At 46.6% G+C, this 14,597-nt stretch overlaps 1 protein-coding gene across 1 annotated transcript in view; it reads right to left on the bottom strand.

Moving 5' to 3' along the window:
* Nucleotides 1–14,597, bottom strand: part of ZNF341 (zinc finger protein 341) — a 41,948-nt gene that overhangs the window by 14,112 nt on the left and 13,239 nt on the right. Inside the window, exons 5-9 of the mRNA XM_082671707.1 lie at nt 12,657–12,908; nt 8,753–8,948; nt 7,073–7,163; nt 5,248–5,441; nt 4,340–4,530 (exon numbers count right to left, since the gene is read on the bottom strand). Coding sequence (XP_082527833.1) covers nt 4,340–4,530; nt 5,248–5,441; nt 7,073–7,163; nt 8,753–8,948; nt 12,657–12,908 — 924 coding nt within the window. The remainder of the gene's footprint in view (nt 1–4,339; nt 4,531–5,247; nt 5,442–7,072; nt 7,164–8,752; nt 8,949–12,656; nt 12,909–14,597) is intronic.

The raw sequence follows: 14,597 nt of genomic DNA, 5'->3' as shown, positions 1-14,597 counted from the left end.
AAGAAAAAATATCCAAAACCTGGAATGATAACATCTTGAAAAGATGTGAAAAGATGACATGACGTCCTTCCAATGTCATGCTAGAATAGTGGCTCTCCAACTTGAGCCTGCATCACGATAACAGATTATGCTACTCCCAGCGAATCTGATTCAGCAGGTCTGGGTGGCCTGAATATGTGCATTCCTACCAAGTGCCCAGGTGATGCTGAAGCTGCTGGGCCAGGGACCTCAATTGGAGAACTGCTGTCTGGCAGGCAGTTAGGTAAAGGCAGTTAAGCCACTGAGGGTCATCTCACCCTCTGGGTGATGTGACTTGTTTTGACTGTTTACTACTGATTAGGACCCAGACTCTAAAGTTAAATGTCAACTTGTAGAAAACTGATCCAATGTAAATGATTTTTCTCATGTAGAAAAGATAACTCCAAAGGTTTTGGTGCCCTGAAGACATTAACCAGATTTGTATCTAACTTAGTAATCTTATTTCAGGATTCCTTTTTTTCACTGACATAGTTATATAAGGGTATAGATATCAGTGTTTCATATCCTCTTTTGACTGGCTTTGTCATCCTCCCAGTTCCCTCATTAATGAGTTAAGTAAAATTCTGACTCATGTTCACTATGTTATTTGTATGAGAATGATGTTTTTTAACATTTTGAAAATTATACTTTGACAAGTAGTACACACTCCTCATAGGGCTGCATGACACACTCAGATACAATTCCACATGCCCTTTCTTCCTAACAAAGTGAACCCTGATTTGTTCAGAGTGGTAAGATGCCAAATCAAGTTAAAACATTTGATCCCCTGGCTCCCTTACATCGAGTGTCAGCCATGTGACTCCTTTCTTGCCAATGATAAGTAGGCAGTAGTCTTTGGGGAAGGAATCACTCCCAGAACAAAAAGGCAAGAGCTTCCTAGGAGAAGTTCCCTCTGTTTTTTGCATTTGTCCTGACTGGAATATAGATGTGATGACTGGAAGTATAGCAGCCATCCTGCTACCTTGAGGATGAAAGCCACATGCTAAAGATGGCAGAGCAGAAAGCCAAGAGAACCCTGCTATACAAGCCCAATGCTACCTACTTATGGACCTCTTGTGATGTGAGAGGAAAAAAACCCTAACCAGTAAGCCAGTTATCTATTATTTGCAGCATGACAATGCACTCCTAAATGACAGAGCATATGCACTGGCTCTGACCAATGAGAGGTCTACAGAAGGCTTCTGGGAAAGGTTTCCTTGCTCCTAAAGAAGACACAGAAAATACAACCCCTTTATGCTCACGGATAATACTGTGTTTGATCTTCTGCCTAGGAAGAGTGACTACCATCACAGGACCACAGGCAAACCACCAGCAGGGGACAAGGCCACACCCTGAGATAGTGGAGACAAGAGCTAGAAAGACACAGGGTCCTTGATGCTGGGTTGAGTCAACTGACTGTCTCAGGCCCAGAGCTGCCCTATCTTGGGTTTCCTTGTTATGTGAGATAACAAACTTCCTAATTGTTTAAGCTAGTTTGAGTCAAAGTTTTCTGTGATTTTCCCCCAAAGATATCCTAACTTAACTCCATCAATCTCCCTGCTAAGAATCTATCATAAGGGGACTTCCCTGGTGATGCAGTGGTTAAGAATCCTCCTGCCAATGCAGGGGACACGGGTTCGATCCCTGGGCTGGGAAGATCCCACATGCCACAGAGCAACTAAGCCTGTGCGCCACAACTACTGAGCCTGCGCACCACAACTACTGAAGCCTGAGCTCCCTAGAGTCCATGCTCTGCAACAAGAGAAGCCACCGCAGTGAGAAGCCCACGCACCGCAACGAAGAGTAATCCCTGCTCGCTGCAACTAGAGAAAGCCCATGCTCAGCAGCGAAGACCCAACACAGCCAAAAGAAAAAAAAAAAAGAATCTATCATAAGGAAGAAGTCAGAGATGTGGACAAAGATTTGATTACAACAATGTTCACAACAGTTTTGTTTATAATAGCAAAACTCAGGAAGTAACCTAAATGTTCAACAATAGAGAATTTAAAAAAATGTAGCCATTGGGAATTCCCTGGTGGTCCAGTGGTTGGGACTCCACTGCTTCCACTGCAGCGGGTACAGGTTCGATCCTTGGTCAGGGAACTAAGACCCCTCGTGCCACATGGCATGGCCAAAAAAAAAAAAAATGTAGCCGTTAAAAATTATGTTTTGTTTTGTTTTTTTAAATAGTGACATGGAGACTTCCCTGGTGGTCCAGTGGTTAAGAATCTGCCTTCCAATGCAGGGGACACGGGTTTGATCCCTGGTCAGGGAACTAACATCCCACACGTGGCGGGGCAACTAAACCTGCGCGCTACAACTACTGAGCATGCAAGCCACAGCTAGAGAGCCCGTGTGCTGCAACTACAGAGCCCATGCACTCTGGAGCCCAAGCGCCACGACTAGAGAGAGAAAACCCGCATACCACAGAGAAAAGCCCACTAGAGAGAAGCCACGCGCCACCACTAAGACCTGACACAGCCAAAAATTAATTAAATAAATAAATATTTTTTAAAAATAGTGACACGAGTAAATGCTCAGAATATAAAATTAGATTCAAAAACAAAAAGCACAAGAAAATTTACACCGAGTGAAAAAGGTCAGTCTCAGAGGCCACATACTTGACGATTCCACATATACAACATTCTCAAAATGACAAACTTATAAGGACAGAGAACAGATTAATTTTAGTGGTTTCCAGAGGCCAGGGATGTTGATGAGGAGCGTGGGTGTGACTACAGAAACCCAGCACAAGGGAGTCTCTGTAGTGATGGAATCCTTCTGTATCGTGATTGCAGTGGTGACTACTCAAATCTACACAGGTGATAAAATGACATAGAACTATACATACACTTTATATCAAAGTCAGTTTCCTATTTGTGATACTGTGCTCTGGTTATGTAAGAAGTAACCATTGAGGGGAACTGACTGAAGGGTATGAGCGACCTCTCTATACCATCTTTGCAACTTCCTGAGAACCTACAATTCTTTAAAAAGTCTTTTAAAAAGCTATCTCAGAAAAAAAGCATACTTCAAAATTATATATGTGTACCGATCCCAATTATAATTTAAAAAAAAAAAATCTACAAAACATACTGCATTTTGGGCTGCATTCATGGGAGGACACATTGCAAGGTGGTTAATGACATGGGGTTTGGAGTCAAATCAACATGGCTTTGAAGCCTGACTCCGTCACTTACTGTGACTTAGGATGGGTCACTTCACCTCTCTGTGCTTCAGTTTCTTCACCTGGATATATTGAAAATGCCTATCTCTAAGGTTGTTATGAGAAGTAAATAAAGTATTGAATGTAAGGCACTTAGCAGAATACCCAGCATATAATAAATAGTAAATATTAACCTAAACATTCTTCAGACTTTTCTGAATTTTCTAATCTTACATTGGGTATATGATACTTTTATAAGGAGAAAAATAACTAATAAAGATTATTTAAAAAAAATAAAGACTGGAATAGAGTTACCATATAACCCAGCAATTCCACTCCTAGGTTTATACCCAAGAGAATTGAAAACATATGTTCATACAAAAACTTGTACACAAATGTCCACAAAAGTATTAGTCATAAAAGCCAAAAAGTAGAAACAACCTAAATGTCTATCAACTGATAAAAGGATATTCACAATGTGCTATATCCATACAACAGAATATTATTCGGCAATAAAAAGGAATAAAGTACTGATACATGTTACAACACAAACGAAAACACTATCTCAAAAGACCACGTACTATATGATTCCATTATTAAATGTCCAGAACAGGTAAATCCAAAGAGTCAGAAAACGGATCAGTGGTTGCCTGGGGCTGGGAGTAGGGGGTGTGACTACTAACAGGTATAAAGTTTCCAGGGTGATAAAAATGTTCTAGAATTAGTGTGGTGATGGCTGCGTAACATTATGAATAGATTAAAAACTATTAAAGTGTACACTTTAAAAGGGTGAATTTTATGGTATATGAATTATGCCTCAATGGAAAAAAAAAAGGCTGTAGTCTTAAATCCCCATAGGTAGGTTTTTAGACCCTAGATCTTCTCAGAGGAGTAAGGATGCTTCCTGTGTCTGGTCCCTTCATTATACGACCCTTGAGAGGTGGGCTTCCTCCCCTGGGCAAGCACCATAACCGCCCAGTAAGCTGGCCCCACCCAGGCAGAACGGACGAGGAAGCTTGGTCCATCATGGTCACATGGCAGCTCAGAGCAGCCGAGGCCCACTCCTGTCCCTTTCTAGGCAGCACCAGTCAAGGCTCACGACTAGAGTCGGTGTTGCCCGCCCACCCCGACCCCTGCTCCCCGCCACCCACTTACCTGCTCATTCTTATGCTGGGTCATGTGGGACTTGAGCTGGAAGTAGGTACTGAACTTGCTGGGGCAGAACTGGCACAGGTAGGAGCTATCGATGAGGACCACCTGCTTGGCCTCCAGCTTGTCCCCCTCCTCCTCGCCTGCTGTGGGCAAGGCCTGGGGCTGCGGGGCACTCGACAGGGTCTGGCCCAACCCTACGGAGAAAGTCAGGGAGGGAAGTCACTGAGAAAGGCACAGGGAGAGCCAGGACAGAGCCACGCCCCTCGGGAAGGACTCCCAGGGCACCTCCTGCGGGTTCCCCTGCATTCACCCCGCCACCCACCACGAGCTCGGGGTTGGATGCTGTACCCGAGGCCCTGCACTCACACTCAGCTGGTGCACACAGACACAGCCGTTCCAGGGGCCAACGTACTGAATACTTACATTCCAGAAGAGCTATGCCTCAAGTCTCCCCTCGCAGGCCTTCCCCTTGGACACTCTAGACCTCTCCGTGGTTGTTAACAACACTGACTGCCACCCCCAGCTGTACTCACAATGCCTCCCAGCTCCTTGTTCCAATTACAAGCATTTGTTTAGTTGTCCTTCCCTCACTCTCCCTGAGGACGGGGGCCTCTGGCCTCATGTCCGTAGGCCCAGTGGCCTGGCACACGGTAGGCCTCCCTCCAAATGTTTGCTCAATGGTAGACCCTCTGGTGCCAGGCACTGTAGGAGTTTTGAAAGAAATGGTTTCTTCTCTAGAGCTCACAAGAACTCAGAGGGCACACACAGAATGGCTAAACAACGCAGTAGGGTAGTTCCAACTGGCAGGTCATGTAAAAGTGGGCATATGTTGCTTGCACATTAGCTGCTCACCCCCCGGGCTGCATAGGGAGGCTCCAGCCAGACACAGCCCAATGGCCACTTCTACCCACCTGTGCTATCCTCATCCTCCTGCCTGCTGGGATTCAGGGCCATGACCTGTACAGTCACAGAGTTGCGAGAAACGGTGCCACCGCTGCGTCCTGGAGGCCACACCTTGTGGGTCTGCATGTGTTTCTTGACATTAGACTTCTGGGCAAAGGCACGGCCACATGCAATGCACTGGAAGGGCTTCTCACCAGTGTGGCTGCAGACACAAGGCTTGTCAGCACCCACGTGTCGGAACGGGACTGTGGCCTCAGCCCGGGAGCTCACAGCCACCAGGAAGGCCCAGGCAGAGTGTCCAGATGCTGCTGGCCACCATCCTGACACCATGAGGACAAGCCCTCTTGCTGAGGTAGGCAGACCAGAGACAGACAGACCCTGGGCTCTTGGTGACATTACTGAGCTGCTGAATCAACCAGCCCTGGAGCTGACCTTCTCTGTGGCCATCTCACATTGTGAGATAAAACATTTCCTAATTGTTTAAATAGGGATTTCTGGTTTTTGAAGGAGAAGACATCCTAGCTGTCACAGCACAGCACTTGTACCATTATTTAACATTTTCCTTCAAATCAATGTACTTTTTAAAAACTTAATAATTTAAAATGAAGTTTCCTGTTGTTATTATATATGGAAAACCACTTATAAATACAAAGTAACAAAAAAAATGCAATTATTTATAAAACAATATTATTAAGATCTATAGGTGCACCATCCAGTAAGATAGACACAAACCACATGGCATTATTTAAACTTATTAAAATAAAATAAAGTTAAAAACTCAGTTTCTCAGTCATATTAGCTACATTTCAAGTACTCAGTAGCCATATGCTTACTGGCTACCCTATGGACAGCGGCTATTGGGACCTTTCCTTCTTTGCAGAAAGTTCTATTGACACACACTAGTGTAGACCAGTGGTTCTCAAGAGAGATTGACTTTGCTCTCCCGGGGACATTTGGCAATGTTTGGAGACATTTTTGGTTGTCACAGCTGAGGAGTGAGGGGTGCTACTGGCATCTAATGGTTAGAGGTCAGGGATGCTGCTAAACATTCTACCAAGCCCCAGGCAGCCCCCAGAGAAAAGCATGATGGGATCTAAAACATCTCAATAGGCTGGTAGACCCTGGTCTAGAGAGAAGCTGCTGCATGCCATGGTTGGAATCTCAGGCTCTCTCTCTCTCTGTTATAAAAGATGAACAAGTACGTGAGAGGCATTAAAGACAAACTACACCAAACTGAGGCTTTCTCCTTTGCCTGAAAGAAATTGAAAAAATAATTTTCTCACTATGTCTTTCAAGTCTTTTCAACACCAATATCCATAAACCACCTAAAATCATCTCATGTCCCAATGTGCCACTCTGTGGGAAACACTGAACAAGTCCACCCCTCCACTTCACAATGGAAAACCTGAGGCCCAGAGGGGCTCCTTGCAGGTTCTTGGGACAAGGGGTGTCAAGGTTAGTGAGCAGAGAGCTTGCAGAGGCATATTCACACAGCATGGCTGTCCTCGAGGTCAGCCCTTTCTGCAGAAGTGAGACTGAGGCACGCCTCCCACCCACAAAGCCCCTGTCCATTCAAGTAAATTCCTCCCCCACCTCAGCCCACTTGGACCTTCCCCATCACAGCAGGAAGGCCCCACAGATCCTTCCCACTGCTCCTGAGAAAGAAAAGGGAAAAATCATCCTGAGCTGGACTGAAGGTCTGAGAAACATGACAGACCAGATGGGGTCTTGGTCACCACCCAGACCAAGGGGCTGAGAAAGGAGCATTGCTTCCATGTGAATCCCTCAGCCTACCTCCCCCCAGGAAACGCCTGCCACACCGTGCCTGGGTACCTTCGGATGTGCTGCTGCAGGTCGAAGTTTTTGGTGAATGACTTGTCACAATACGAGCACTTGAGTTTCTGAGCCTTTGGCTTCCCTGCAGCTGACAAAAAAAAAAAGACAAAGAGGGAAGAAGGGGATGGTGAGCCTGAGGACAGAACTGAAGGTGCCAAGGGCAGCTTCCAGCCACTCTACCCCCTGGACTTGGGGCCAGACAGCTCAGACCCTGGGAGGTCTACACCCATGGACAGGCAGGGGAAGAAGCACAGGTGAGTCTCTCACAGTGCCTGGGGGAGAAAAGCCCAGGACACGCTCTGGCTGGGAGAGTAGCGCAAACCCCTCAAAGGCTCCCTTCTGCCCTAGGATAAAATTCAACCTCTCTGCTGTGGCCTATGGGGCTCTGCATCCTCTACTTCCTTCCAACCTCATCATTCTTACCATCCAGCTGCAGCGGACTCCTTGCTAACCTTGAAAGACTTTAAACATGGTCCCACCTCAGGGCCTTTGCACCTGCTGTTCCCCCTTCCCTAAAATGCTTGTCCCTCAGATAGTCACAAGACTGTTTCCTTCTCATCCCAGACATATAGGCAGCATCATTTTCCAGCCTCTCCCCAGTACTCTCATAGTACTCTGTTAATCTCCTTCCTAGGGTGACCCATAAATATTTATTTATTCCCTGTCTCTCCCATTACACTGTGAATAATTAAGGGTAAGGAAATCATGACCCAAGATGCTAGATTTCCAGTTTGTTTGTTTTAATATTTATTTATTTACTTGGCTGCACCAGGTCTTAGGTGTGGCATGCGGGATCTTCTTTGTGGCATTTGGGATCTTTAGGTGCAGAATGCGAGCTCGTAGTTGTGACATGTGGGATCTAGTTCCCTGAGCAGGGGTGGAACCCAGTCCCCCTGCATTGGGAGTGTGGAGTCTTAGCCACGGGACCACCAGGCAAGTCCCTAGATTTCCAGTTTTTGACACCAAGCCTAGCACACAGATGCTCAACACGTTTGTGAAAGGAAGGAAGGTTGACTGAAACCCCCTGAAAAATTCTGAATTCCTCTGCCTTTCCCCACTACCACCACTTTTTGACATTGCCCCTAACCCCATGCTTACCATCTCCAAAGGGGTGGCAGACATCACTGCTTGTCTGCCTATTAACCACTCACCCCTTCTTCTTTCTTCATAAATCCCCAACATAATGGGAACATCAATGTTCCTAGCAAAAGAGACATTTCCCAGCTTCCTTTGCAACTAGATATGGTCAAGTGACTAAGTGTTGACCAATGAGATGTAAGCAAAAGCATCATGCAGAACGTCTGGGAGTGGGAGATGCCTCTTTTATCCTTCTTACTTCCTGGAATATGAAATTGATGACTGGATCTCCAGCAGCCATTTTACATGATGAGGCACCCTGAGAACAAAACCCATGTTCTAGGGATGGCAGAGCAGAAAGATAGAAGAAATGTGGGTACATGGTAATTATATAGGCACACGATCTCCAGATTGCCTGCCTCTGGACTTAGTTTGCACAGAACAACAAAATTGTATCATTTTGAAGTCACTCTTATTTTGGATTTTCCATTACATGCAACCAAACTTAATCCTAACTATCACAAAAGGGAAGACTGGAACTAAGCAGCCTGTGGATAGGCCCACGCTGAGGAAAGATGCCATGGCAGGCTGTGGGCCCACCTTCTGGGAGTCCACTGGAACCTTTGGTCCGTCGGGTCTTCAGCGATGGTGGGGAGTCAAAGGTGGCCACTGCGCCCCTGGTGGCGCTGGTCATGGGGGCAGCAGGGTTTGGTCCTTTCGGTTTGAATCCTTGTTTGCCGGGGCTGTACACCTGGGGGGTGGGGTATACTGGAGCCTCCACACACTGGTTTGGCACCTATAAGTACAGAACAGTCAGGGAGAGTGCCCTGGGAAGGGAGGAGAAGACCTGCCCCAGCCAGTGGGACCCTCACTGTGTCCCTGGCTTATCTTAGCCACCCCCAATCTACATCACCATCCTAACTCTTCCACCTTGCTCAGTCACCCCAGTCACTTCCAAGACCCCTTAGAACTTCATGATGCCAGCAGGCTACAAGGAGCTTTGGAACCAGGCTGCCTGGGTTCAAATCCTGACTCTGCCACTTAACATTTAACTGACCTTGGGCAAGTCTTTTAAACTTCTGTCTCAGCTTCCACATCTGTAAAATGGGGCTAATCATAGCACCCCTCTCACGGGGTTATGAGGATTAAACGAGTTAACAAGTAAGGAGCTTAAAACAGTGCCTGGCATATAGTAAGCACCCAATCAACATTAGCTGTTGTGATTGCCATTATTAGTAGTAGTAGTAGTTTGCTTGCACAGGAGAACTAGGAAGTCAGAAGGGTCTATGCCCTCACCAGCAACTCCACTTCTTAACCGACTCCACCTGATGCCACACCAGCACACATCCCTCGGCCAAGAATTGACACTGAAGCCACAAGAAAATTACCAAATGAATTCTGAGCCACCCAAACTCAGTGACCTCTAAGCTTACATCATGACGCTGGGGTGTGAGGAATTCATCTACTCACTCATCTATTCAGCATTCATTGGTCTTCCTGGGCTAGCCTATCCAAAATTCCATTTCCTATCCTTCTCCGCTTTATTTTTCTCCTTAGATATATCATTATCTAATAAATTGTACATTTTACTTACTTATCTTGTCTATTGTCTGCCTAGTTTCGTGAAGGCAGGGACTTTTGCTTTGCTTTTGTTTCTTCCTCTATTCCCAGGCCTAGAGCAATGCTTGGCACAGGGTGGGGACTCAATAGATATTTGTTGAATGAATGAATTCATTTACGTACGTATTGGGCATCTAATATGGCACCAGTAGGTGCTTCTGCCGGGTCTTGTCTGTCGGGCCTTGGAACCATTCCTACACCTGCCCATGCTCTCTCCTGAAATGTAAAGGTGGGAAGCTGGGAACCACATTCCCAAGCATCCTTGCCAGCACAGTTCTGAACACAGATTAAGTTCTGCCCATGAGAAGCATCTGCGTGAGATTTGGAAGGCAGAAGGGAGGTAGAAACCATTCTTCTCCGGCAGCTGTGCTGGGAGATAGGTGGGTTTGCAGTCATGAGTTTCGGAGTGGCTGGCTGAACCCTACATTCCCCTCCTGACCACTAGCCCCAAGGGCAGCAGCGCAGCTGGAACCTCAGCAACAGAATCCTACAGTTTCCTCACCTCTGGGTACAGCAGCAGTGTCCTGGTTCTAAGGGCCAAGGAACACCAGCGACCCTGAAAATGAGTGGTGCTCAACAACCCTGACTTTTGCTCCTCCAGCCCTTCATCAGCTTTGTAAGCACCCAATTTCCTGTATTAAATCCCTTTGCCAGAAATACCTAGAGTGGTTTCAATTTTCCTGACCAATATGCAACTCAATAAATATTTGTCACAGTGAATGAATTCACTCATCGTTCAAGTCATTACTGAGCAATTACATGACTGCCACTGGGTTAGTTCTCATTATCCTCGCAGCTCTGCAAGGGGAGTTCCCATTCTAGAGGAAAGGAAACTGAGGTCAGAGGACCCTATTTCAGATACCTACTGTAGGTGTACCACAGGCCAGGCACTCTGCCAGGTGCTAAGGATGCAAAATCAAAGATGACTCAGGGGGTTTCCCTGGTGGCGCAGTGGTTGACAGTCCACCTGCCGATGCAGGGGACACGGGTTCGTGCCCCGGTCCGGGAAGATCCCACATGCCGTGGAGCGGCTGGGCCTGTGAGCCATGGCTGCTGAGCCTGCGCGTCCGGAGCCTGTGCTCCGCAACGGGAGAGGCCACAACAGTGAGAGGCCCGCATACCGCACAAAAAAAAAAAAAAAAAGACTCAGGCTCTGTCCTCAAAGAGCACCCTCGTCTACATGGAAAATAAACAATGGCAGCTACCCCTATGCCGGCCCCCTCTGCCTATGAGACCACCATCGTCCTCTCAGCATCTCACTGACTTAATTTTTTTTTTTTTAATTGAACAAGGTCCTTTTGCATTATTCTCCCAGGCTAGGGAAAATCCCCCTGCAGGCTCTTATAACATCACATGGCTGGTGGAGGAATTTTCCCACTGGTCTAGTTCTCTTTCCATATAAATGCTACCTTACATGGAATGTCTATATGGCTGGATTCTAGAGTGAGTCTGAGATAATGCGACCTCAAGTGCAGGTAGTCTCTTTCTATCATAACCATGCCCCCCAGCACTGGCGTCTGGCATGGTTCTGAACTCTTAGTGCCTTGAGAGTAGACTGCTTGTAGCTCAGAGCTCTTTAGCCGGGAATTAATATGGTACATATGCAACAGGCACACCTCGGAGTTATCGTGGGTTCAGTTACAGACCACTGCAATAAAGCGAATATCGCAATAAAGCAAGTCACACAAAAATTTTGATTTCCCAGTGCATATAAAAGTTATGCTTACACTATCCTGTGACCTGTTAAGTATGCAACAGCATTATATCTAAAAAATATATATATATACCTTAATTTAAAAAAATTTTTGACTTTATCGCTAAAAAATGCTAACCATCACCCATGCCTTCAGCGAGTCATAGTAATAACATCAAAGATCACAGATCACCATGACAAATATAATAATAATGAAAAAGGTTGAAATATTGCAAGGATTACCAAAATGTGACACAGAGACATGGAGTGAGCAAATGCTGTTGGAAAAATGGCACTGATAGACTTGCTTGACACAGGGTTGCCACAGACCTTCAATTTGTAAAAAGAAAAGCACAATATCTACAAAGTGCAATAAAACAAGGTATGCCTGTACACTGACTGAATGGCCTCAATTCTTCACCTCTTCTAGTAGCCAGGCCCTTTACAGTGTGACTTGCAGCTTTTCCCATCAAGAGGTGGCACCTATTTCCTTACTTCTTAAATCTAAGCTGGCCTTGTGACCTGCTTTGACCAACGGAAGTGACACTGTATCACCTACAAGCCTAATCCTCAAGAAGTCTTGAGCATTTCTGCCTGCATTACTGCACGTCCACCACTGTGGTGAGAACAGGCCTGGCTAAACTGCTGGAGAATGAAAGATGCATGCAGCAGAGCCGGGTCACCCCACCAGACTTATCCCACACCGGGCCGTTCTAGAACAGCAGATCCAGCCAACCTCCAGACATGTGGGAGAACCCAGCCAAGATCAGCAGTTGCCAAGCTGAGCACCGCAGACGTGAGAAGAATAAACACTTTATCCTATATACCACTGAGGTTTGGTGGATATTTCTTACAAGGCTATAGCTAACCAATACACCTAGCTTGTTAAAAAATATGAGACACTCACATATGTAATTTTTTGGAATCCTTTCCCCAAAAGGCAGGTATTCTCTTGACTGTCCTGAGCATTCCCTGAGGGCAGCTTGTATTTCTGCTACAACCTCTACTTCATTCCAGTTTCTCGTGGTTTGCATTTTACATTTACACGTGTAATGGCTCGATCTGGTTTTGCCCTCCACGGTATCTCTAGCAGTGTCTGGCACACAGCTGGTGTTCAGAAAAGGTTCAGGTTACCCATGATGACCATGACCAGTTTCTCCCCCTTCACCCCAAGCCCCAGCGTCTGCTCACCTCCAAGGGTGGGTAGGGCTGCATTCCCAATGCCTGGATCTCCACCGTTCCACTCCCAGTCAGGGGTGCTGTGGCACTATACACCTCCACCACGCCATTCCCGCCGGGGTTGGGACGCCCGGGGGGACCCAGGCTCTGGGATGGGGGTGGTGGAGGCTGGGGGGGTGGAGGTGGAGGCAGTGGTGGAGGGGGTGGAGGAGGAGGTGGAGGCTGGGTGAGGTAGCTCGGCGCGGAATGCATGTTCAGGCTACTCTGAAATCAGAAGAGAAAATTAAAGTGTCACAGCCTCTTGATACCAGCTGTCTGATTTATCAGTGGGGAAGGACATTTGCCTTAGCCAGCCATGTGGAAAGAACAGCCACTCATAGGCAGCTCAGAGGACGGGGCTGAGAGAGGGCATGGAAACAAAGTCATGGGAGAGTTCGAGGAGCCATCAGTCTGGCGTTGCTATCCCTTTTCTCCATGACAGTCAGCAAAAATGGCCCAGCTTGTGAAGAAATGAGCTCACAGAGCAGGCCTAATGTTGTTGTCTTTAGAAGGGCTTCCTTGAGAGACTGACTCTGAAGTGGCATTTGAGAACGTGCCTTGCAGAAGGTTTCCTATGTCGATAAGGCTATTTTGCCCACCTGGGCACTGACCCTACAACAACCCAGCTAGACTGTTCGCACAAACAGTGTGATTGATGGTGAACCTCTCCTTCCCACATGGGGGTCTGGAATTTTTGTTTGTGGTTGGGTGCCTGCGTGACCGATCCCCAATGAAAGCCCTGGCCTTAGAGTCGTAGGTGTGCTTCCCTGGCAGAAACACTGTGCACGTGTTGCCGCTCTTTTCTGCTGAAGGAAGATGCATGCTGTATGCAGCCCCGCCACTTCCCTGAGAGAGAACACTTTGGAGACTTGGAAGAATGTTAATTTTCTCCAGACTTCAGCTGCTGGGTCTTTTTCCCTTGCTGATCCTGCTGTGTATCCTTTTACCTAATAAACCACAGCCATGAGCACAACCATCCTGAGTTCTGGGAGTCTTTCTAGAGAGTCACCAAATGTGCTGGTGGCATGGATCCCCAAAACACAGCCAATGACTTCTAGAAATTGATTCTACAAAAATAATTATTTTTTCTACAAAAATAACCAGGCAGGTGGGCAAAGATAACCATACGTGGATGGTATTCCAGTAGTTTTTATAACAGCAAAAAATGGCAACGACCTAAATGTCCTTCCATGGAAGCCTGGCTAAACAGAGGATGGTCCATCCACATGGAATGGAACAGAACCCTTTGTGGTTGTTAAAGTGATGGTGCTGGGCTTCCCTGGTGGCGCAGTGGTTGAGAGTCCGCCTGCCGATGCAGGGGACATGGGTTCGTGCCCCGGTCCGGGAGGATACCACATGCCGCAGAGCGGCTGCACCCGTGAGCCATGGCCACTGAGCCTGCACGTCCGGAGCCTGTGCTCTGCAACGGGAGAGGCCACAACAGTGAGAGGCCTGCATACCACAAAAATAAAAATTAAAAAAAGTGATGGTGCTGATCAATATTTCATTAAAGGGTGTCTCTCTTAATTGCTGTTCCTTGGGTTCCATAGTCATATATGTCTAGAGAAAAATTGGGGGTGACAAAATCAAAAGTATTCCTTTACTGCAGGAAGAACCCAGGGACAGTGCAAGGGAAGAGGAAGAATGCCGCCCTCACAGCCTGCTTTGACCAGGGATCCTTTTTCTATTGGAAAATCCCAAGGAGCCACTGTTCTAAGGAACACTTTGGGAATACTGATGTAGGGTTGTAGGCACAGAAAGAGAATGATGTTATACAAAAGGCAAAGTAAGAAAAGCAAGTTCCACAACAGTGCATATAGCCTGACCCATTTATATAGATGTGTGTATATATATAGATATGTACGTATTTTTTTAAATTTAATTTTTATTTTTGGCCTCGTTTGGGTCTTTTGT

The sequence above is a fragment of the Grampus griseus genome (genome assembly GCF_964374135.1).
Source record: "Grampus griseus genome assembly, chromosome: 14".
Lineage (NCBI taxonomy): Eukaryota > Metazoa > Chordata > Mammalia > Artiodactyla > Delphinidae > Grampus > Grampus griseus.
Note: the sequence above shows the minus strand (reverse complement) of the source record. Positions and strands in the feature narration are given on the sequence as shown.